The sequence below is a fragment of the Gambusia affinis genome, linkage group LG15, assembly GCF_019740435.1.
Source record: "Gambusia affinis linkage group LG15, SWU_Gaff_1.0, whole genome shotgun sequence".
In the NCBI taxonomy this organism is placed as follows: domain Eukaryota; kingdom Metazoa; phylum Chordata; class Actinopteri; order Cyprinodontiformes; family Poeciliidae; genus Gambusia; species Gambusia affinis.
The window spans coordinates 13,143,576-13,167,257 of record NC_057882.1 but is presented as its reverse complement, the minus strand read 5'-3'; the positions used below and the strand labels follow the sequence as shown (position 1 = coordinate 13,167,257).

The 23,682-nt window shown below is 38.8% G+C and overlaps 1 protein-coding gene and 1 long non-coding RNA gene across 3 annotated transcripts in view; one reads left to right on the top strand and one right to left on the bottom strand.

Annotated features, from left to right (window-relative positions):
* LOC122844700 (oligophrenin-1-like) overlaps positions 1-22,642 on the bottom strand; it is a 43,122-nt gene extending 20,480 nt beyond the window's left edge. Inside the window, exons 1-14 of the mRNA XM_044140403.1 lie at positions 21,914-22,642; positions 20,501-20,596; positions 20,048-20,109; positions 18,501-18,572; positions 12,074-12,175; positions 11,857-11,967; positions 11,617-11,721; positions 11,403-11,532; positions 10,346-10,446; positions 10,096-10,187; positions 8,990-9,068; positions 2,469-2,502; positions 2,248-2,310; positions 1,024-1,098 (exon numbers count right to left, since the gene is read on the bottom strand). Coding sequence (XP_043996338.1) covers positions 1,024-1,098; positions 2,248-2,310; positions 2,469-2,502; positions 8,990-9,068; positions 10,096-10,187; positions 10,346-10,446; positions 11,403-11,532; positions 11,617-11,721; positions 11,857-11,967; positions 12,074-12,175; positions 18,501-18,572; positions 20,048-20,109; positions 20,501-20,596; positions 21,914-22,067 — 1,276 coding nt within the window. The 5' untranslated portion in view covers positions 22,068-22,642. The remainder of the gene's footprint in view (positions 1-1,023; positions 1,099-2,247; positions 2,311-2,468; positions 2,503-8,989; positions 9,069-10,095; positions 10,188-10,345; positions 10,447-11,402; positions 11,533-11,616; positions 11,722-11,856; positions 11,968-12,073; positions 12,176-18,500; positions 18,573-20,047; positions 20,110-20,500; positions 20,597-21,913) is intronic.
* LOC122844701 lies at positions 18,588-20,081 on the top strand. Of its 2 annotated transcripts, none has more exons than XR_006372925.1 (3): positions 18,588-19,226; positions 19,331-19,409; positions 20,011-20,081. It is a non-coding gene; the product is annotated as an uncharacterized LOC122844701 (long non-coding RNA). The 2 variants fall into 2 exon arrangements; XR_006372924.1 differs by having other exon boundaries at positions 19,969-20,039.
* Positions 22,643-23,682: the final 1,040 nt, after the last annotated feature.

Below are 23,682 nucleotides of genomic sequence, written 5' to 3'. Positions count from 1 at the left end.
CAACATTTCAAAAATTAGGAAATTAATACCTCTGTGTTTAAGTTTAGTCACATTGATCACAGGTCTGCCTAAAATAAATCAATCGGACAAATGCAGCTGATCCAGAATGCTGCTGTTTTCCCACTGAAAGCAGGAAGTTATAGCACATCACTCCAGCTCTAAAGTCCCTTCACTGGCTCCCTGTAGCTCAGAGAGTAAACTTTAAAATACTGCTGCTCGTCTATAAAACACTGAACGGCTTAGCACCACAATACATTAAAGATCTTCTGCTGTTGTATCAACCTTCCAGAGCCCCTCCGGTCTTCTGGTTCTGGTTCTGCATCCCCAGGACCAGAACCAAACATGGAGAATCAGCATTCAGTTTCTATGCATCACAAATCTGGAACAAACTTCCAGAAACCTGCAAAACAGCTGAAACACTGAGCTTATTTAAAGCTCGACTAAAACCCCACCTTGCTGGGTTGCTTTTGAAACATAATAAATGAAACATTAATCAACAATCTGATGTGTAATGACAGTAAAATGTAATGTTTCAATAGTTGACTGTGTGCTATGACTTTGTATTTACATGCCTTGTTGCTGAAAGGTGCTACACAAACAAAATTTGATTGATTGATTGATTGATTGATTGATTGAGTCTGCGGTCATCTAGTTAGCACTGATAGCTTCTCAGGTTTAGTCTTAAAAATATAACAGGAAGCCATTTGTTAGGTTTTACATTGGGTTCCACATATTTTTATTTGACCAGAAATATTTCCAAACAGCCAAACTTGTTTGCTGTAAGCAAGAGAAAAGTGCGAAACCCTGGTTTCAGACAGCTGATCAGCAAAGTGCAGCATCGCGTTTGGGAGTGGCAGAGCTGAGTTGCTCCATGGTCCACACACCTGGCGCCATCTCATTACCTGGACCTTCTATGCACGTGGCAGAAAACGTTGCAGATCCTCTTAAGTGTTACAGGAGGTTAATGTTCTTAAAAAAGCAGATGGACAGATGGCGCTCACGTTCACAGACTCGTGTCCTTACCAAAGAAGGCGTTCAGGAGCTTCTGCACTTGGATGTTGCTGCCGACTGTCCTGTACACTCCTTCTTGTGTGGCGGCTGGACAGAGGAGAGGGGAGGATACAGAGAAAAAAAAAAAAAGTAAAAAAATTGAGGGAGTATAATCTGGGCAGATGCTGTAGAGTGGAAATGTACCACATGCTTTCTTTAATGCCTGACATGAGACAGAATGAAAATGTTCTTTTCTGAATTTAACTCCTGCCTGAAACTACTCAGAGACAAGTTACATCCGAAGTCCTGCTTCCTTCAATCAAACCTTGGTGTTGCTGCTAAGATGCAATTAAAACACATTGCTGAATGTTTCTGTGTATGCTAGTGCTTTCAGCACCAACGGAAGACACCCTCCAAAGAAACAGTGAGGGACGTCAAAGGGCAAAGTTCAAACACATTCTTCATTTGATCATTTTTCCCGATTCAATTTTGCTTAACTTGAAGTTCGGATTCTAGAATTTAAAATACAAAATGGGTTTGGAGAATTTCTGCCAAATTCATAAGGCGGGAGGAAAGGAAGTAAGATGGGAGGAAGAAAGGATTGAAGAAAGGAAGGAAGGGAAAGAAAAAAAACAGGACAGGCTAAACAAAAGGCGTAAGGATACAAGGACTAAATGGAGGAAGGACATTGTGAAGGTAGAAGGCAAAGAAAGAACGACATGAGACAGAAAAGATAGAAGGACACTCGGGGAAAACAGGATTAAGGACAAAAGGAACATTATAAGGAAGGAAGGAAGGAAGGACAGACCAAAGAGAACCAACCAAAGAAGGACAAGAGGAAGAGCCGAGGCAGAAAGGAAAGACCGAATAGCTGCATAATGAAGGACACAACAAAGGAAAGAAGAAAAGAAAGAGAAATAAAGAGAGAAAGAAGGAATGAGACAAGGTATCAAGGACATTTAGACAGCGGGACAGCGAGTAAAGTATTTTGATACACTATTTTCTTTTTCATTCCAATCCAGATCCGGAAAACTCTGTAATAAAATTTGAGACTTTTCCAGACTGCGTAGGAAGCCTGGATGTGCCGAGTGAAGAGCTTTCCAACCTGAAGCAGGTTTCATATGAGCCTTTTAACAGCGCTGTGATGAGCGATAGCTCCCCTTCGCAGCAACCCCAAGGAGTGATGCCAACAGACGACTCAACTACGCCCCCAACAGGCGAGTAAGAAACCGACAAGAGTACAGACAGCAAACTTACCTTTCGTTTCAATGTAGTTGAAGCACTTTCGCACAAACTTGAATCCAGTTTCGTTTAGTTCCACTGTGAGAAAGCAAACAACAAAATACGAAAAAAAAAAGAAAAAAAAAAAAAAAAAGAAAAAAAGAAAAATACCCCCCCACAGAAATGAGACTTTTTCACAGAAAAATTGAATATTTTATCACAACTTCAGGCTCAGGGGATAGTGATGACTGACTTACTTTCTGCTTGCTTGTGAATGGGGGAGTGATAAATCTGAAATGAAAATAGCAAATGTAAAAAGAAATTGAAGACTGTGGAGCATGTGGAAAAATCCACCACTGTGATTAATGACTCCATCCATTTTTTTAAGCGAAAGAGGAGGGAAAAAACCCCAAAAAAAACAACTTATGGTTCAAGGCAACAAATCCACGGGATCCAGCTTCCTATGTACAGCGACAGACCTTTGGGATGAATTACGAGGTGATGAGCGCCATTTTCTGGTTTCAGTTAACGGTTTTATAGCATAGAACGACAACGAGGAGCAGAAAAAGAACGATGCATTCAATCTTTGGGTAAATTTGGCTCCGGTATTGCAGATACAGCTGTCAGGAAGTCAGACTTACAACTGCTGACCGTGAGACCAGACCTTATCAAACGTGCTGGTCTTTATATCAATGCTTCCATCTGATTCTCTTCCTGAAATAGCGCGCTACTCCTCCTCCTCGTGGCTCTGACAACCGTCAGAGGTCAGGGCTAAGTACAGAGCAGCAGGAGACGCTGGGAGAGTCTTGTTCAATGACTGCGAAGCAGCAGGTAGTAGTTGGGGAAAAAATATGGCCGTCACACCCGACAACTGATTCAGAGGCTGCCGATTCCCAGCCTGCTGTGTTATGGTATTCCCACAGAGTTACATTCTGCATTAGGTGTAACAAATCTAACATATGGGAAGAAAAAAAAAAAAAAAAAACAATAATAATGGGGATGCCAGAGTGAATAATTACTAAGAGTTAAAAGCGAAACTCCATTTTCCAGCATTTTGAATGATTGATTTCATTTCTGTGCCGAACAAGAAAATTGCCAACATATCCAGTCGCTTAAGAGACTCTGGAGAAGTACATGCAGGGATTTCTTTCCCCTTGACTGCCAAACACTTAAAAAAAGTTTTTTAATGGGGAATAACTTTTTATTTTGGGATGTGAGATCAGGCATGTCAATGTCTTGGCCGTGAAATGCACAAAAAGTTGCCAAAACATTCATCGAAACTGTAATGCATCAGTCTAGTGGTCAAGTGTGATTTATGGCTGTTTTTACACTCGCAGCAGAAGAGAAACGAGGGGCAGTTTGGGTTTACCAGAGACGTCTGGAAATAGGAGGCATCAAGTTATCTGCAGCTACGCGCATTCATTATTAGACCCGTTTTTGGAGAGTGGAATAACAGAAATTAGCCAAAGAGAAAAGTGATACGTTCAGTTTTTTGCATGTTCCTGAAAAAAAAAAAAAAAAAAAAAAAAAGGGAAAAACCTGGTCATTAAATAAATTCAAATCTATGATTAACAAGAAAGAACACTGATGCGTGTTTGTTTTTTTTATATATATAACAATTACATATCATGTACAGATTGTACAGAGTCTTGCAAAAGTTTTAATAATGAACTTTTTCATGTTGTGTTATGTTCTGACAAACGCCAAAGTATTTGTTTGGGATTTATGTGATCGAGCAAAATGAAAAAGTACCACAAAATTGTGAGATTAGAGAAAATTTCTAGTTTTTACATTAAATGTAAAACTTGCTAAACTTAGTGGTAGGGATCGTAGGGCAATGATCCAGCAGCCCATTATGTTACCAAGTTAAAAAAATGTTTAAAGTTGACAGAAAATTTTAAAATATGACTATATAAATATAAGTTATTGGAAGGAATTATTAGTATCTAAACACCAACTATAAAGTCCTACAAAAGTAAAACATAAAAAAAAACAATTAAAATAAATATCAATATTTTACACTTCAGTTGTTTCTTCCTAATTAAAGTGTCCAAAAATATTTTATCCTTTATCTGTGACTCGCCACTTTATTCGCTGAAGTTGTTAGCGTGTAGACCAGTATAGACAGGCTTTAATGTATTAATATATTGTAAATCCTGATATATATTAAGATTAAATTACACTCAAGTGTCTGTTTGCTGTATTTCTGAAGGCAAATTGTTTTAACTGTTGTTGTTTTTTTTTTTTTAAGTAGGACAGAATACAAACTAATGCCACGCTTTTCAGATTTTTATCCATGAACATTTTTGAAAACCATGACATATTCTCCTTCCAGTTCACAAGTATGTGTTACTTTGTGTTGATCTCTCATATGAATCCCAATAAAAAGCTGTGTAAAGTACTGAAAAAATATGGAAAACTTAATGCTTTACAAAGCTCTAAATGGGAAAGATTTGCAATTTATTTTAGTTTAATTAAAAATGACCTCTACTAAAGAATCTGCAGTCTCAGATATTAAATAACAATGGCAATCCACATCAGAGTGATAATCTCTGTTAGTCTAAAAAAAAATAAAGAAATACTGAAATCTGGCTCTAGATGAAAATTTACTACCATAACTGTACTTTCAGATTCCTCACAGTGGGATTCAGGCACTGATTGTGCAAGTTCTCCTACTTAATGAGAGGTCAGTACTTTCCACCACAGGTACACTTCAACTATGAGAGCCAAAAATTTGAGGGAATCAAATTTTTTTAAAAAGAAATTAAAGTATTAAAGTATTTCTAAAGAATTTATTTGTAAATTATGGCAGAAAATAAGTACTTGGTCAACAAACGCAAACAATGCTTTGCAACATAACCTTTGTTGGCAATGTCAGAGGTCAAACATTTCCTGTAAGTCTTCACCAGATTTGCACACAGTATTTGTATTTTGGCCCATTCCGCCATGCAGATCTCCTGTAGAGCAGTGATGCTTTGGGCCTGTTGATGGCAAACTTTCAACTCCTTACAAACATTTTCTATGGGGTTCAGGTATAGAAGCTGCATAACCCACTTCAGGACCTTGAAGCGCTTTTTAACGGAGCCACTCCGTTGTCGTCCGACTGGTGCATTTGGGATCACCGTCATGCTGGAAGACAAAGCCATGTTCCACCTTCAAAGCTCTCACTGATGGAAGGAGGTTTTGGCTTGAAATCTCACGATGCACTGCCCCGTTCACCGTTCATTCACATCAACCTGCTTGCCTTTTGTAGAGTCATTCTTCCCAGCCTGGTGCAGATCTACAATACTCTTCCTCTTGGCTCTTCGGTCTTGGCTGAGTTTGGAGTCTGGCTGTATGAGGTTGTGGACAGGTGTCTTTTATACAGGTGACATTAATATAGGTAACAAGTGGAGGTCAGAAGAGCTTTTTAAAGAAGAAGTCACAGATCTGTGGTTGTTTGTGGGTGACCCGATACTTATCTTCCACCATAATTTACAAATAAATTCTTCAAAAATCCTAAAATGTGATTTCCTGGAATTGTTTATGTCCCGTTTTGTCTTTTATAATTAAAGTGTACCTATGATGAAAATTACTGACTTCTCATCTTTCTGAGCAGGAGAACTTCTCCAATCAGTGGCTGACTAAAGACCTTTTTTATCTTGTCTCTCACTCAGGATATTGTAATGTGAAAGACACGATTCTGGAGACAATTGTTTGCGTCCAACTGAAAGCATTTTAGAAGAAAAATGCATTCTGGGAGTTTCCAGCCAGGTTTTAAAATCACGTCTCAGCTCAGTTTTTGCTTTGTTGAGCATCTTAAATGGAATCCTTCTGGGTACAGATTCAGGGGACCATATGGTCCCGGTTCTCCGAGATTCAGTGCCTCTTTCGAGGTAGCACATCACAATATCTGAATATTGTATTTACGACACTGTGTAGATATTTGTAACCAAAATGAGAGCTAACTTTAGCTCTCATGTGGAGCCCCACAAGGTTCAATTCTTGGTCCTCTACTTTTCTTTTTTTTTTTTTTTTTTCTTAGCTGATCTTAGAAGGCATAAAATTGCATCTCATTGCTTTACAAAACATACCAAGATTTATGCACTCCTGAAACAAATAGATAACTTCTCTATGTTGACTGGTGCCACTTATTGGTCATTCCCAGTGAGCATGGGCTCTGTGGTACACTATGAAACACGAACTGTCTAATTTAGGTTTTAAAATGGACAGTGATTTCAAGCCGAGTGGTCAGAAAAGTGCAGGGGTGTGATCCATCCTTTTCAGCTGAGGCACCTGGCCAAAATAAAAACCGATGTCAAAACTTGACTCCGAAAGAGAAACCCGTGATTTAATTACAACTCGACCGGATTACTGGAATGATTTGTTTGTTGGTGTTAAGCTGCCCTCTTTGGCATTCTTTCAATGGGCACAAAATGCTACCACAGAGATTTAGACTGGCACACGGAGGAGTTCCCGTTTTATTTTCATTACACAGGCTGCCCGTCTACTTTAGACTTCATTTAAAACGTTTTTGTTGGGAAATATTTGAATGGTCTTACCCCCTCAATACCAATCTGGACTGCTGCCCTCGCACTCCCTTTCTCGGTCGCACAGATCAGCTCACCGGATTTTGCTGAACTTAGATTGAAAGTGCTGAAGCACCAGAGCTTTTGCTGTTTGAAGTTCACTAATTTTTAACAACGTCTTCATTTTTAAATTTGTTGTTAAAAGTCCATGTCTTTGGGTAAGCTTTTAACCCCATATAAGAAGTCATTGGTGTCCTGATTTTATTATTTTATATGATTCATACATTGCGTATTCCTACCAAGACCACCAGTTGCATTTTATTCTGTTTTGCTCATGCTTTTGTTTCTCCTCTTTTGCAGTTTTATGCTTTGTCCTTTGGTCAGTGTTTGCTGTTTTTAAAAGTGCTTAATGAACAAAGTCGGCTTGGCGTGCAGTGAATTTACCCGTCAAGAGTAAACTGCAAGAATAGGCTTTAAAAAATATGATGACTCTGACGGGGAAGTGTCGCAGGAAAAGGGCACTAAAATGTGCGCCACGTGTCATTTTCACATCCTTTATTTGTCTTTGTCAACCACAAGCAAATAATAGAACTGGTGAGACGCAGCATTCATCAAGAGGCACCAAAACGAAAGAAATTCCTCTGTAGCAAGTAGGATCTTTTTTCCTCCCCCGCCCCCAAGATGCAGAACAGATGTATTTCTACAGAATTTGCTCCATCAACACCAAACCCTATTTGGTTTAAAGTCATTTGAGGCTGCAGCCAACCAACCTGCACACAAATACCTTGTTGTGCGCTGAAAGCATCATGTTACCTCAGATGTATCTTGTACAGAACCTGGTGCCTCATAAATGCCAGTTAAGCAGTTAAATGCCAGTTAAAGTTAAGCTGCCAGTCGTCATGCTGTTTTACGCCTACACAAATAATTGAACATCATTTAAACAGGATTTTTCTCAGCTGGTTGTTTTTTAGCTCCAGTTTTTTTTTTTTTTTTTTTTTTTAGGTAAACCACATTTAATTAGATGCATTTTAAACATCCTCAAGAATAATCAGCGCTACTAAAAGCTTTTTCAACATTGAGTTTTGGTTGCAGATCTGCTACCTCCAAACCGAATGATGTCACATTGTTGTTGGGCTTTTATTGATTAAGTTGTTTTATGGATATATAAGCACACATCAGTGGACTGAAAAACAAGAATTTGGGAGACAAAAAAAAAAAAAAAAAACGTTTGCACGCATTGTGGATTTTCTGTTATCAACACATGTTCAAATTATCCATAGACGTCTAAATAAAAACATGCAACTCCATTAATATTTAATTTGATGTCCCTCTGAGATTTTCGCCTCAAACATGTGCTTTTAGAATTAGCAGAATTCACTGAAAGTGGTTTGTTTCCCAGGGCAGACTTGGCTTTTAAAAGTAGTGCATAAATTCTTAGTAGGGTTGATTTCGGGGTTTTGGAAAGACCATTACAAAAACCTAAAATAACGATTTCGAAACCATTTTTTATGTTTGTTTGGGAACATTTTCATACTGGAACACATCACATTGTATCCAAGTTTCAATCATCTGAGCCAAACTGTAATCTTAAGAAAAAAGGCAATTAGTTGGGATGTTTAGGATCAACTTAGGAGCCACAAATGCTCAAGCCAGCTGACAATAAATTCCTGCTTCAAAATTAACAACTTTATGCTCGACTGATCTTTACATCTGACCACATGGACAGGCCCAACGCCTTCTGGGACAAAGTTGTCTGGTCAGAACCGACAAACATCAAGCTATTTGACTTCAAAGGAGGTAAAGTTGAGCAAATGTATTAAATCACAATTGTCATCACAATTTCAGAGGTCTATCTGGACACAATATTTAGCGGGACTTTATATTTTATGTTCAATGCATGCAAATTCTGCATACCAATGATTGGATGGACTTTCATTGCCTTCAAAGACCACAACTGTATACTTTTAGGGGTAAATATGTTAAACCTCACCAAAAGCGGTAGGAAAATTCCAAAAGGGGGAAAGAGTGAAAAGAACGATCCAAAAAAAAAAAAAAAAAAAAAGGGGTAATCATGATCTGTTTGCTTTTAAAAGCAACAAAAAAAGATGTGGTCTAATTAACATCAACTCCAATATTGATCAGGGTTTGTGTTTGAACCTGTGTGCATTCTTGTGAGCAGCGGAGAAAAAGTTCCAACAAATTTAACTTTAAAAATCCTCTCCAAGCAAAGCCATTTTTCATCATAGTCTAAATGAGCAACAGAAACTCACAGGCTCTTTCCCATCCATGGCCTCCATCCACAACTTCCTGTCCCCCTCCGAAAGGGCCTGGAAAGTGACGGGTGCGTTTCTGTGGAAACGGTAACAAGAGCCATTAGGAAGGCAAAGGTTGCAGTTTAATTATTCAGCTGAAGCGATGCACTCTTCAACAGTAGCCAGTTTGATTAAATTCACACATCAGACTCATATCTTTAAAGCCAAGTGGAGTAGATGGAAAAAGGAAAAGCTGATAAGAACACCCCGGGAGGGAGCGTCTTTGATGTATCCGAATACATCCTGGAAGCGAAACGAGATAAAAGCAAGTAAGCATAAAGTAATAATAAAATAAAAAAAAAACAAAAAAAACAAACACGTTGCTGCAATTGTCGTCGTGCAGAAAACGCCGCCGAGTGCCAGATTTTGCAGCTCATGGGGATGTGAATCAATTGTTAACAAAGACAACTGTGCAGTGAGATGAAAGCTTCCTCTGGCAAGCCGAAACCCTTTAATAAATTTAAGTTGCAATCAACTTTCAGAGTGAAATAAATGTCAAATCTTTTATACATGGGAAATGTTAGGTATTATAGTAACTAAAATTACTAATCTGGGCTAAATATGGATTTTATTTGATCCATTTCTATTATGTTGAATGTCTGCTTTAACTCCAGGAGCATTTCATTACACAGCACTGCCACCTTGAGTTTACCAAACAGCCAACTAGCAGATATGTTCAACTCAGAGTCACTCTCAATGCAGAATTCAAGCTCAATAAAACCCCTCCAAACAGCTAAGATGACATTCCAGTATTTCCACCCATTTCAAGACCAGAAAGGCCAGCAAGGTGACAGGGAAGCTCGTAGTTCAAGTAGTTATTAAAATGCATTTTGTTCCAAATGGTGTGCTTTTATATAAATATGAGCTTGTTGTGTTCCTTCCCCCTGCAATCAGAGAGTTTGCCATCTGTTTCCAGCGCCAGCTCATTGCTCAGGGATTGTTTGGGCTACGGTCCATTTAGCCTTCACACTCTGTCCTTGTAAGCCACCTGTTCACCTCGCCGCCTCAACCTGTTTATCCCACAAGGCTCTCGCGTTGCCTCGCCAGGTTGTGTTTGCGCTAACCTCTCCACGGTTTCCACGTCAAAGCAGAAGCGCTTGTCTATGGAGTCGGTCTTGCGGCGGATGCAGGATTTCAGGGTGAGAATCGTTGGGGTCTGCATGGAAAAGAACCAAAAAAAAAAAAAAAGAGAAAGTTGGGAGAAAGTTGGGAGAAAGTGGTCGGCGATGGGAGTCAATAACGGTAGGGTAAGTTGTTTGAAGTATGTAAGTGGCGACAACGGCCCCACGTTCTGGTTATTAGTGTTAATAGTACCTGTTTTGTTGCAGGCTTCTGTTCACAGGACACCATAATCAGCATTCTCCCATCCTTGTGATATTTGCAAAAATATTTGACCCATGATGCACCCAAAGCCCCTGGTGTGAACAAAAAAAACAAAAACAAAAAAAAAACAAAACAAAAAAAAGACACAAAAAGATCTGTTGAGCCTTGGAGGCAACATAACTTAAAAATGTGTGATTTCACATTTTGTCGTGTTACAATTACAAACTGTCTTTGTAGTAGATCAACACATTAACAGTGAAAGTTAGCAACAAATTTCAAGTTACCAAAAAATATCCACTTCTCCATTTCCCCTGAATAAATATTTTTGTGCAACTGTGTTTGACTGCAATTACAGTTACAAGTTTTTTGGAACATGCCTATTCTTGAAAGTCAAGTTTGTGTAGATTTAAAGGGACAGTACTATTTGTTTTCCAGCCTCATAGTATAATTTCATAGCACAATCCAGCAACTGTGTTGCCTTCAGTTGTTATAAAGTTGCTGTATATGTCAAACACAACTTAAAAGAACTTTGACTTTGTAATCCGAAGCCTTGAAATTGGGGCCTCTGTCTCTTTAAGAAACTAAGGCTCTTTCTGATCCTTCATCTTCAGGAAATCTTCACAACACTGCTCCACTATTAACCCCTTATCAATCTTTTTACCAACTTTGCATCGAAAAGTAGTTTGTGTAATGAGCTCAACAGATGCACAGTTCCACCAGATGCTAATTGCTGCAGGCTAGTCTAAAGGAGCTGAGTGAGGGACTGCTGGAGTGTTGTCAAAGCAACACTCCAGGTATGGTTTTGATGCGGGAACAACATTATAACGATTCTACATAAAGTCAGTTTTACACAATACTGCCCCTTTAATGTAACACAAAATGCTTTTCATTTTTGTACGATGACTTGATAAACTTTCTGGAAATGTTCAGAGTTTGGGGTATTGTCTTACAACTTGACCCCGAGTCAAACTTTTCGATATGCATCTATCACACAAATTAAATCAAATACATTTACGATACGTCTGAAATCTTCATCTTTAATACGTACGCTTTTCCTGACAGTACAAATAACCCTCCATCGGCAGAAAGTTTTGCATCTTTGAGATTTGAGAAGGATGCTTCATCCTCTTCATCAGCTCCTCCAACTCCTCACAAGTGCTCTCATAGTGGTTTCTAGACTGCAGGCAAAGACAGAATAGAACCAAAAGGGCTCAAGTCAGAAGATATTAAATCCCCCAACAATCGCCAGCAACACCACTTACATTCTGCAAGCTGAGCTGCAGCTCCTGCTTATAAGGCATAAAGTCCTGAGTCATCTCCACTGTCAAGTTGTTGAGAGTTAAAATGCTGTGAAGGAATGCCAGCACCTATCAAACCAAAGGACGAAACATATATTTTCAGACTGTGGCTGAAAGCACGACTGTCGAGGTGAATTAAAGGCCCTCTTCCCTGCGCGTGCGGCAGCAAAGAGGAAGAGTGGGAAACCGCCGAAAAACACTCACCGGCTCCACAACGTCAAACTTCTTCCTGTCCTGAACTTGATGGATCTGGTATACATATTCCACTGATGATTCATAGAAATTCACCCGCTCCCTGTCGAGGAGGTCATCAGCCTTCAGATAAAAGCAAAGATTGATTACTGGACTGACCAGAACGGTGTCATTATTAGTTTCACATTTCAATACCGAACTGATGCAAAACACTTGAACCACATCCGACCTCTTGAAGTTGACTCTCCTTCTTCTTGGCGGAGAGATTCAGATGTTTATCGAGCAGAGAGTAATATTTTTCACCCTCTTTCTCAAACTTCTTCTTCTTTTCCTGCAGGATGCATAAGCATTTTAGGATGTGTTACTGTTTATTTATGCGTAAACAGAAATCAAGAAAGAGGCATTATCTATTACAGTGTACTTAAGCAAAATTCAAATTCTATAAAACTGACAGGAAATTAAGTTTTGTTTTATAAATTTTGCTTACTTATAATATGGGGGGTTTTTTTATTAGGCACAGAACATTTGTAAAAAATTATAAAAAAAAAAAAACAATATTTAAAGGCGAAGTATTATGTGTTTTCCAGCCACATAGTATCTTTACATAACACAATCAAGTAACCCTGTTACCTCTAGTTGTTAAAAAATAATGTATAAATCAAATATCACTTAAAAGAAATTTGATCCCTTGAAATTGGTACCAAGTCTCTCTAAGAAAGTCCTGCTCTTTCCAACACTCCACCTTCAGGAAGTCATCACAACGCCGCTCCTCTATTAACCCTGTTACGTTTTTTTTATACATTTGTTAAAACGTGGGGACACGTTGAATGAGCGCTCCCAACGCAGTCTGCTAACTCCCCTACGTTTGAGCTGAATAACTCTTTAGCATCCATGAACTTATAACAAAAACAGAAAAGACGCCAAAAAAATAACTGTAAATTTAACCAGACACAAGAAATAGGCAAAAGAGTCTCCAAAGGAAAAACTGATGAAGACGTATTCGACCAACACAAGAAGAACTTTCAAACTAGCATCGGAGCTAACCACTAAGAGATTTTGGCCATTTGTTCTGATTTTAGTTGCTTTTGTGGGAACTTCTCCAGTGACATGACGAGAAATTTAACCAGTTTTATAGAGGAGGTCAAAGGAAAACTAGACAAAATCGTGGCAAACATGAAAGAGACCTGAGAAAGAGCGGAGGAATCGCTACAACGTGTGGCAGAAATGTAGGAGTGAAGGAGTTGCCGTCTAAAACTACAAGCAACCAAGATAAAATATAAGAAACAACATGTACGGGATTCCTGAAGACGCAGAGGGAGACGACTTGCTGGAGTTTCTTGAAAGTTTTATTAAGTTTCACTTGTCATCATGATGCAGCCTCCTCACCAAGATAAACCCTGACTGTAAATTTATTTAACATCCCTGTTGTAAGATTTGCAATCACAGAGATCGGATCCAGTGAAAGAACTAGGAATTGAATATTTTCATAAAGATACCCTGTCAGACATCTGGACTTCGCTAATCTTAAAATAGGCATTACTGTTTCCTATAAATAGATTACAATAGACAACTATTGTTTTGGGAGCCAGTTTAAAGGCTGGGTCTCAACTGAGCCGATTGCAGGACATTACAGAACTGTATCAGTTTGAACTGGAGAGACCCGCTCCAGCTCCCAACCATCATCTGGGGATTTTTGGTTTCAACCAAGACTCCCTAATGAGTCGTTTTGTTTCGCAAGTCATTCTTTTACTATTTTTGATGCTACTCTCATTCTGCAAATTGCTGTCGCAAAAGCACAATTAAACAAGAAACTCAATAAAGTGGAGCTTAAACTCAAATATATTAAACTAAATCATAAAAAATGGACCTTAAGCAAAAACAAATATTGGCCCAGGGACTTAAAACACAATAATTGGACAGATTCACCCTTAAAAACAAAACGCTGTTACCAACAGGACATGTATTTCTTCTGCTATATAGCACAAGTCATTTGAAATATATTAGAGGAATTTAAATAGTCAGCCCTAACTAACCAAGCTTCCATCAATAAATCAGTTTCTAGATTCTTTGGATAATCCCTCAATTGGCGTAGCACAAAATAAATAGATTACCACAGATATAAGAGAAGCAGATGTCGATAAAGCCATGTCAAAATCGAAGGAAAGCAAGGCGCCAAGCAGAGACGAATTACCAGCTGAATGGTATAAAACTATTATCTATAATGTCTTTGCTGTTAAAATGCTTAAAGGGGCAAGACCCCACCATCTTGGAAACAAGCAATAATATTCATCGTACCAAAAGCAGGAAAAGATAAAACGGGGTATAAATCATATCAGCCCATCTCTGTCTTAAACATAAATATAGTATATATTCACTTCAATAAATGTTAGCAGACTAGGAATTATTATCCCTGAGCTGATCGATATAGACCAGACATGCTTCATTCAAATATACATAAACAGGTTATAATGTAAGACGAGCATTAAATCTTATCGACATTATGAGTAGAAATAACATAAAATCCTTAGCAATGAGTTTTGATTTCAATAAAGCCTTTGATTCCATACAGTGGGAATATTTATATCTGGTTCTACAACATTTTGACTTTAATAATTCAGTTATACGTTGTTTAAAATCAATATACAATTTGTCAGTGGTCTGGATCAAATCTATACGCCGATGATGTCTTTGTGAACTTATTTGACACCAACTTCATGTCCTGCTACCACCAATCCGGACGCCATTTAGGCTATAAATTAAGTACGGACAAAGAATCTCAATCTCTGCTTTAACTATTCACCCTGAGAAGATGCAACTAAACTGTTCAAATTTAAATAGAAAACGACGACTAGGAAATATTTTGGTGTTCATATTATTAAACCTCTGAACAAAATATAGAAAGCAAATTATGGGGCGTGCTGTGGTGGCGTAGGGGATAGAGCAACCCACATTTGGAGGCCTTGAGTCCTCGACATGGCCGTCGCGGGTTCGATTCCCGGACCCGGTGACATTCGCCGCATGCCTTCCCCCCCTCTCCTTTCCCCCTTCCTGTCAGCCTACATTCACTAGAGCCCACAAAAGACCCCCTGGAGGGGAGGGGGAAAAAAAGAAAGCAAATTCTGGAGCACTATGGCCAACAAAATAAAATTGATTTTGATTTACAGAACTGAATAGAAATGGTAAAGATGATTGTGTTACTTACACTGTTACTCCTTTTTCAGTGGAAATTCCTACTAAGCAGTGTAATAAGTGGAACCGAACCATCTCTAGGTTTATATGGCGGAACAAGAAACCCAAGGTTACGCTATAAAACATTACAATTACCAAGAGATAAAGGAGGAATGTCACTCCCATGTTTGGAAAATCACTATAAAGCAGCAGAACTGCAGTACGCTGTCTAGTGGTGTGAAAGAGGGCATGATGCAAAATGGAAAGAACTAGAATTAAGTCAAATTGACATCCCCCAATCTCCAATGGGTGATAAACACCTCAACACTGCATATTCAGAAAAGTTATGTGTTTTTATGTGTCTTTACAAAAGCATTTTAGACAAGCACAGCTTCACTCTAGATTCAAGGGATTGACCAGAAAAGGCATTAGCTCATGCTGCGTGAGCTCATCTGGAACCGACCTGGACGGCTTCCAACAACTACAGGAAAAATTTCCTCTTCACAAGCAAAACTATTACAGATATTTGCAGCTCAGACACCATTTTAGTAAAAACGTGAACATATTAGAAAAGCATTGTATCTCAATATCTTCTGTGATGCCTCTAAATGTAAACCTTATGGGAAGAGGAGTCTTATCTGGTACAAATTTGAGCCTCGAAACCTAAAACACCAACACTGTACGTCCAAATTATGTGGACAAAGAAAGCAAAAATAATACTGACAATGAATGGCTAAACTTCTGCCAAATGAATTTCACCACCACTAGCTGAGGATGCTGCGGCGAAGTTTCATAGACGATATTATTAAAAGAACATATTCTCAGACCAGCAGGGCTGAATCTGGGCATTGTTGGGAGACAACATAATGATGTGATGAAATGCCACTGTCATATTTTCAGGGGTTGCCAATTAATATCTTTCTGCTGGTTAAACAGAAAGAGGTAAAATGAATCCTTGGCTTTGACATTGAACAAAACTTTCAAACTATACATTTATGTTAGGGGTGGAGCAATAAATCGGCTCGGATTTCCTTAATTTTGAGAGATTGATGATTGGCCAATACTTGCATCTTTCTCCATCGATCTTATCTACCTTGGCAATGGTCTAAAGATCAACCAGTGCCCTCTATTGCTCTGCGGTGAAAGAGGTTAGACTGATAGACCCGCCCACAAGCTCTATCAATCAAACCTCTGTTTACAGTTCATAATAATCCACCAGTTTAGCAACAGTTCAGACAAAAACAATTGGTACTGGCCAAAATCAGAACCAGCAGGTCAGTTGTTTTAAAAATCAGCCAGGAAATTGTAATAGGTGCCCCCTAATTTATGTACTTTCAATAATAAGGAAATGGTTTAATAGGGACCCCTTGACATTGAAAGAAAGATTTTGGAGTAACAAGGCCCAAAAATATTGGTCAAAAAATTAACATATGCAAATATGAAAGCAATGTAAAGTAGTGGCCCTGTTTATTTACCCTTTCCCTGTGCTCAAAGCGTGTTGGTTTGTGCTCAAAGCGTGTTGGTTTGTGCTCAAAGCGTGTTGGTTTGTGCTCAAAGCGTGTTGGTTTGTGCTCAAAGCGTGTTGGTTTGTGCTCAAAGCGTGTTGGTTTGTGCTCAAAGCCGCTTTGGCATTTCACCCATAATAACCCATTAGTATTGAAAACTCTGTTGTCCATTTCCTTTTCTGTGATGTGTCACTAACTTCCTCTTTCGGTGACACATCTGTTCTATGTGTTTTTATCCATAAGTTGTGTTTTCCTATGAAAAATCATAAGACTTTGATTAAAACTAAAGATTAAAAAAAACTTTCACTATATCCTCAAAGCAGAAAATGAGAAATAATCTTTGCGCTCAGTGCGAGGGATAGCTGCAAAGTCGATAACGTGATGCCGTGAACGTGGTTGCATTGTTTTAGAACAAAAACCAAACTGACCATAAATCTGTATGTTTGGATTGAGTAGAGTGTATGCATCTGTATGCACTTGTGATCTGTTTGATTCTGAAGAAAATATCTGCAGCCAAAAAACAGGAAAAAACATGTATTTTCCTGTCTAACATTAATCCATGTTTTCTTGGCCAAAAAACATGTATAAATGTTTCTTTCCTGAGAGACTGACAAGAGGCTAAGAGTAGCTAAACAAAATGTTCAAGAAGCTAAAAATGTGATCACCAATATCAGAATGGGAAAGTAACCTTTAAATTAAAGCTAAGTGGTTTTAAACTGAACATTTCATTATTTGGCTTGTTCATCCTCAGAACACTATATTTCAGAAATGCCAAACATGTCAAGCTTAGAAATTATAGCAGAAGAATAAACTTTAAAAGCTCCAGAGTGTCTAAGAACTGACGATTTACCACAGCTTTCCTAGACTCATTAAATTTCATTATCTGTAATGCAGAGCATAAATATTTTTACTAATATGTTAATTTAGTCTTATGTTACAGCAGGTTACAATGAATTACACAAACTCCCCTTGGCACAGAAATATAAGTCACTAATTTACCTGAAAAAGTGACTTCTTACCTGGAACAATCCCTTTATTTCTCCTTCATAACTCATGTGGCATTCATTTGTACCTTGGAAGTTAGAAATCTGAAGTCTTTGCACTTAAGTTATTGTGTCCTAATTCTTGCAAAACAAAAAAAAAAAAAAAAAAAAATGTTCGTATTCAACTAAAGTAGCTGAACGGGTCGGTTTATTTTTGTCAGTGAACGGTTAGGGTTTGCAGAGGAAGAATGACTCAGAGAGATCGCTGCTGGTTTATTAACAGGTTTGTCTGGTTAACACATTAGATCAGCTGTTTCTGTAAGCAGTACGGCATATTAATCATCTGAGAAAGGTCAGTGTATAGCTCAAATGTTTGTGAATAAAAGATTTACACTTCTAGCAGCTGCTAGTTTGGCCTCACTTTGTGTGTCGCTGCACTGTGTTATTAACCAAGTTCATCTGAAGTGTTCAACTGCACTATTTCTAAATTCATCAGCGACAAATTCTCTAAAGACAGACTACATAAAGGGATAATGGCATTTTTCCACTGACAGCATGTCATCTTAGAAAACTGGGTGAATGCGTGGAAGAAAAAAGACAAAATATGCTTAAATACACTAAAAACAAGACGTCTTTCCAGCTGGCTGGAGCCTTCATTTTAAAAAGAACAAAATATATCTTACTTGTTCAATTTAAAAAGAAGAACTGAAACCCATCATACTTTTACACATAACTGGTTCGCATACAACATGGTCATAAATTGGGTGTGAAGACTTGTATAACATTTTGAGGAAGTAACTTGAGACACTTTGAATGATAAGTGGAAGTAGCTCGGGGTGGTTCTAGATTTGCTAGATTTTGGTTCACAATGGCAGGAAATGCGTGTAAACGTTGCTGTATGAGAATTTGCATGTTCTGTTCTAAGCCGATCCAAAAACCTACTTGTTTGGACCTGAATGAATGAGCCACACTGAGCTGAGAAATTCATAACAGCACTCACTTTTGTTGCGCCGATCTGCTCCTTCCTGAACTTCTCCAAGGGCCTGATGAGGAGATTGGACGCATTCTGGACCTGGACGGACAAAAATGGAAACAACTTTATATGCAGGAAAGGAATAATACACAAAGCACGCTTTTACTTACCAAGAAGAGAAGAGACAGAATTAGCAGATTTGAGTTTTGATGCTAACAGAGATGAACGAGGACCAAAACCTAAAACCCTTGAAAATCATAAAAAATACAAAATAACCTTTCCAACACAGAAAGTGATGAGTCATGCCCACTAATACAGGAAGGCTCTATGTGTTGCATCTGTAACAATGCCATCTTAAAGGACAGATGGGTTGTTTTCTTGACCAAAAAACATTTTTTACTGAAAATATATCAAATGAAACATGTTAAACGTGGGACTTTAACAGAACCTAATGTCTAAAGCTGAGGGATGAGGTCTGAAAAGGCAAATGTTACCACTAGAATAGATAGATTAAACAAGCAGTAAGCAAACTCTTATTTAAAAAATGTTTTTTATATATTTGTTAAAACTGTTTGTTCTATCAGCATGATATGTGACAGACAAAGAGTGGAAAGAATCCAGCTCCTCTGCGCCTCCCTGTGGACCTACTTTCATCCGCAGACATACATCGCTCCCAGTCAGAGACAACCAATCAGAGCCAGGAGGAAAGTTTTGCCGCTCTCAATCATGCTCGTGTGCACACTGCTCAAGATTGTGAGTTAGCTGCTGCTGCTTTCATGATATACATCTACATCTATACATTTTAAGGACTAAAATTTGCACTGAAGACTTTGCTTGTTGAAATTTTGTCACTGCAGCTCGTTGATCCCAGAGTGAGGCACTGCAGACATAACACCATCCCTCTCCAACAACTTTGACGGTGTTCTCAGCTGCCAGGTGCTTGCTCATATTTTTCCATTTTTATCCTAAAAATTAATATGACTATAGTGAGAAATGAGCCTCAATACAACTGAAAAGGAGAGCTTGGGCAAATGATGATTTCTGGCCTTTAAAAGATAAATAAAAAGCTATTCTGAAAAGATAATGTGCTTCCATTGTCAACTCCGTCCATCAGGTGATCTGCAGGTTTTTAAAATACATAAGCCTAGTCCAACCGGTAAGACAGGATAAAGTTGAAAAGCACCATTCCTCACCTTTGTATTACTGAAAAGTTTTAGTAGTCGGAACCCGAGGTCTTGAAACCTAATGAAAAATACCCACACATGCTCTTACTAACAGAAAGGGGAACAAGAACACTAAAAAGAGGAAGGGAAACTAAAATAATTGCCAGCATTGCTCTTATCCTTTCTGCACGGGGCGGCACAGCGTCTCTGTGTGAACATGTCCTGACTAAGACAATATACCCGAATTAAATACACACACACACGCAGACAGCTGGAAGTGTGTGTAGCAGAATGAGAAGTGTTTGGCCGGGGTGTTTGCCTCTTTTGTGCAGGACGTGCTAATGTGGCTCTATATCTACTGAGGGCTCAAATAGGATGCAGAAGGGTCTTTGGAGGAAGATGATAACCCACCAGCATCATCCTGTCACGCTCCACTTCCTGCAAGAGTCCGGCGAACTCCTGGAATGACTCAGCTGGGGAAGAACAACACAAAGACAAGGACCGGAAGTCGGAGTTAGCCACTTACTGCTGAATTCCTCACACAGACGATGGAGACACATTTTCATGTAATCAAACTGTTACCAAAGGAAACACTTGAGCATAAACTTTGTCATGAAAACCTTTTCTAAATAGTTTCTTTTCACACGCTTGAGAATCTGCTTTTCCTCCTGATTCCTTGGAAGTTGGCAGCTTTTTCCCACTGAGGTCAAGTGAAGGGAATAAGTTGAATTTTAAAACAATAATAATGAGTACAAATTATTTGAAAACTAATTAGAATTCACTTATTAACCTATTAAAGAAACTTTCTTTTAAACAACTTTCCTTTTGTAAGTTTTATATGAAAGATCAATATTAATATCTTACCAATGTTAATCTCATCATCCGTCAGGGAGTCGCCAATAAAGTCGAACTGGAATGCACTGAGAGTCTGGGAAAACTTCTGCACTGCCAAGGAATAGCCTGTTAAAAAAACGAGATTTATTCCCCAACAGCCAGAGAGTAAAACTCCTCAGTCCATTTACCAACATAAACAATCCTAAAGTATTTATGTCCATTGAACTTTCGAACTCCTTCCACATCGTCTCGAGCTACAACCACAAATTTTAAAAGTATTTTATGGGGCTTTTATGTGATAAACCCAACACAAATTGTGAAGGAAAACATGTTAAAAAAAAAAACCCTGAAAGGTTCAACCAGCTAACATCAGAAAATGCAAGAAGACACTTTGAGTTTGCTTCTACCAGTTTTTCACAGTTGAGGCTTGTTTTTTTTTCCCCCCTCTGTTCTCGTTTTGCTCGGTCAGATTTTATGAAGTGTGTCTTTGACGAAAAGCATCCACTACAGCATGATGCTGCCACCACCATGTTTTAACCTGATGCAGGAGTTCTTCTCGTCATCAGAACTTTTACTTTTCTTTCTTCATCGCTTGTGGGGAATTTTAAACTGGACTTCTGATGTCTTTCTTCCAGAAATGTCAAGTGAATGATTAACATTTTCAACAGTAATCCTGTTTAATATTCCACCATCTCAGCTGGGGTCTCTGCAGGTATTTCAGACTTACCGCCATGCACCTCCTAGTTGCCACTCTGATTAATGCTCCCCTTTCACTCACAGAGAGCCTACTGATCAACTCTGCATGGCAACGCTTCAGAAGCATGGGTGGTGATTTATCATAAATCAGCCTTTCAGCAAAACATTCACCGACTCGGGCCAAGAATAACTTGCATATTTCAAAGCATTTGCAGCTGAAGTCCAGTAAATAATCCAGATTTGGGATTATTTGGAGCAATTTTATCCCGTGACCTCTGCTCAGTGACCATTATCTGGACTGCCAACACTTCCACAGCAGCAACACTGACAGCTTCTGTTGTCGAGGTGATAAGCTTGTCATTCAGGATTTCTTACTGGACGTACAGTGTCCGCCTTGTGGGTGCCACGCTGACCCAAAAGCACATATCTACAGTTGGTGTGTGTGCTGGTTCTGGCTCTGGTCCACCGTATTCCAGCACTGGGACTGAACCCACACAAGCAACAAGCACGGAGACTGGAAAACTTTCATAGCGGGAGACAGATGTTTTCAGTTTGGTCATCGTGCACATCTGCATCAGAAGCATGACCTTTTCAAAAGGAGCGAGTAGCACCTCCCTGAATGTGCCTCTCCCACTCACTCCCATTAACCCTGCAGGCCCCCATTAAGGCCTGATGATGCAGCAGATCCTTACTGTTTTCTTACTGAAGGTAAAATAGATTTGAAAGTAAAAATAAAACCATGCTCACCCTTGATTGCGGTAATGACACTGTTCCCATCTTTGATCAACTCTTTGAGGAATTTGCTCGTCCTGTCCAGCTCCAATTCATAACACTTGAGGGTCTCTCTGAAGTCTGGACTGTCCTTGTAGCACTCACTGAACTCCAGAGGAGGGTGCCCCATCTTCGAGACGAGCTGCTTTCTCACAATAGACGCTGGAAGTTGTGGAAACACGCTGCCTCCGCTTTTCTATGGAACACTGCTCATTTCAGTTCAGCCGAAGAGACTATGAACTCCCTGCTGCTCACAGGAGCGCAAACCATGGTGTCCGGGGGAGCCTGCGGCTGCCGCTGGAGAGCTGCGGAGGGAAGGGAACAGTAAACTCAGCCGGTTTAGCCTCGCTAACCCCGTCGCCCCTTGATGGACGCGTTGTTTACGCTTCGGTACAATTATATCCTGGTCCGCTTTGCCACTTTTTCCTTGTTGTAGTATCGTGATGAGAAGAGCGGCTAAATCTCCTTTGGACGCGTTCCATTCCGAGATATTTCCCCCCTCTCACAAAGCCGCTGACTGTCTTTCCCTGTGGTTTAAACAAGTTCGTCGTATTTAACGCCAGGAACCATCTCTTAAAACCACTCACTGTGAATGGGTTTTGTGTGTGTGTTTTGTTTTTTCAAGTGAACAGCGGATTTGAAACGGGTTTTAAACAAACGTTATCACCCGTTTTACACTGAGGACGTCACACAAAACGCAATGGAACGAAACCAGTTGGCTAAAGTCGCACAAAAAAACGTCCCATTTTCCACACCCAGGAGGTTCTTAAAGGGGAACTGCTTCCATAACGTAAGACAAAATAATGCGATAGATAGATAGATAGATAGATAGATAGATAGATAGATAGATAGATAGATAGATAGATAGATAGATAGATAGATAGATAGATAGATAGATAGATAGATAGATAGATAGATAGATAGATAGATAGATAGATAGATAGATAGATAGATAGATAGATAGATAGATAGATAGATAGATAGATAATGAAATATTAATACTAATTAATAATAATAATAAATTAATACTTAGTCATAATTATAAAATACAAGTTATTCGTTTATTTGTTTTTCATCAGAGTGGCAGAAATGGGCTTCCATACATCCTCATTTGTATCACCATTATGGGTTTCCAATATGACACAAGTACAACTGTGGTCTTATCTAGTCAGACTAATGTCAAAATGTCAAAAACATCAACTCTCATTGGTAGCCCTTTGTTTTATGGATTTTGTACACATCTTCACAAGGAATCCCATGTATGGGGAGGGAGCTGTACATATAGTATTATGGAAATTTAATAGCAATGCTAGCAAAGGATAAAATTAGAGTTTAAGGTATTTTTCCATATTAAAAGGAAATAAATATTGCACACCTTATTTTTTGTTTTTATTTTGATTAACTGAATATTTCATAAACTGTAGAAGATGCCAATACAAAAAAACAAAGCCGTAATGTCCTGAATGAGCAGCTTTAGGGTAAATGTTGAAAATAGCACAAAGAATGCAGAAGTAGTTTAGTGGCGAAGTGTACAAAGAAAAGTGGAGGAACTCAAGAGTGGGAATGCCTATGGCATTCACACTAATAAATCAAAATAACATCCAAACTGATTACTTCCACCTTTGTATGGAATTTTTACTGCAGAAATGAAGCAAGCATGACTTTCAGAAGTCATCAAGTTTTCATCTGTTTAGATGAAAGAACTGCTTTCAGGTCAGCTTGCAATATTTTTCCCTCGCAGACAC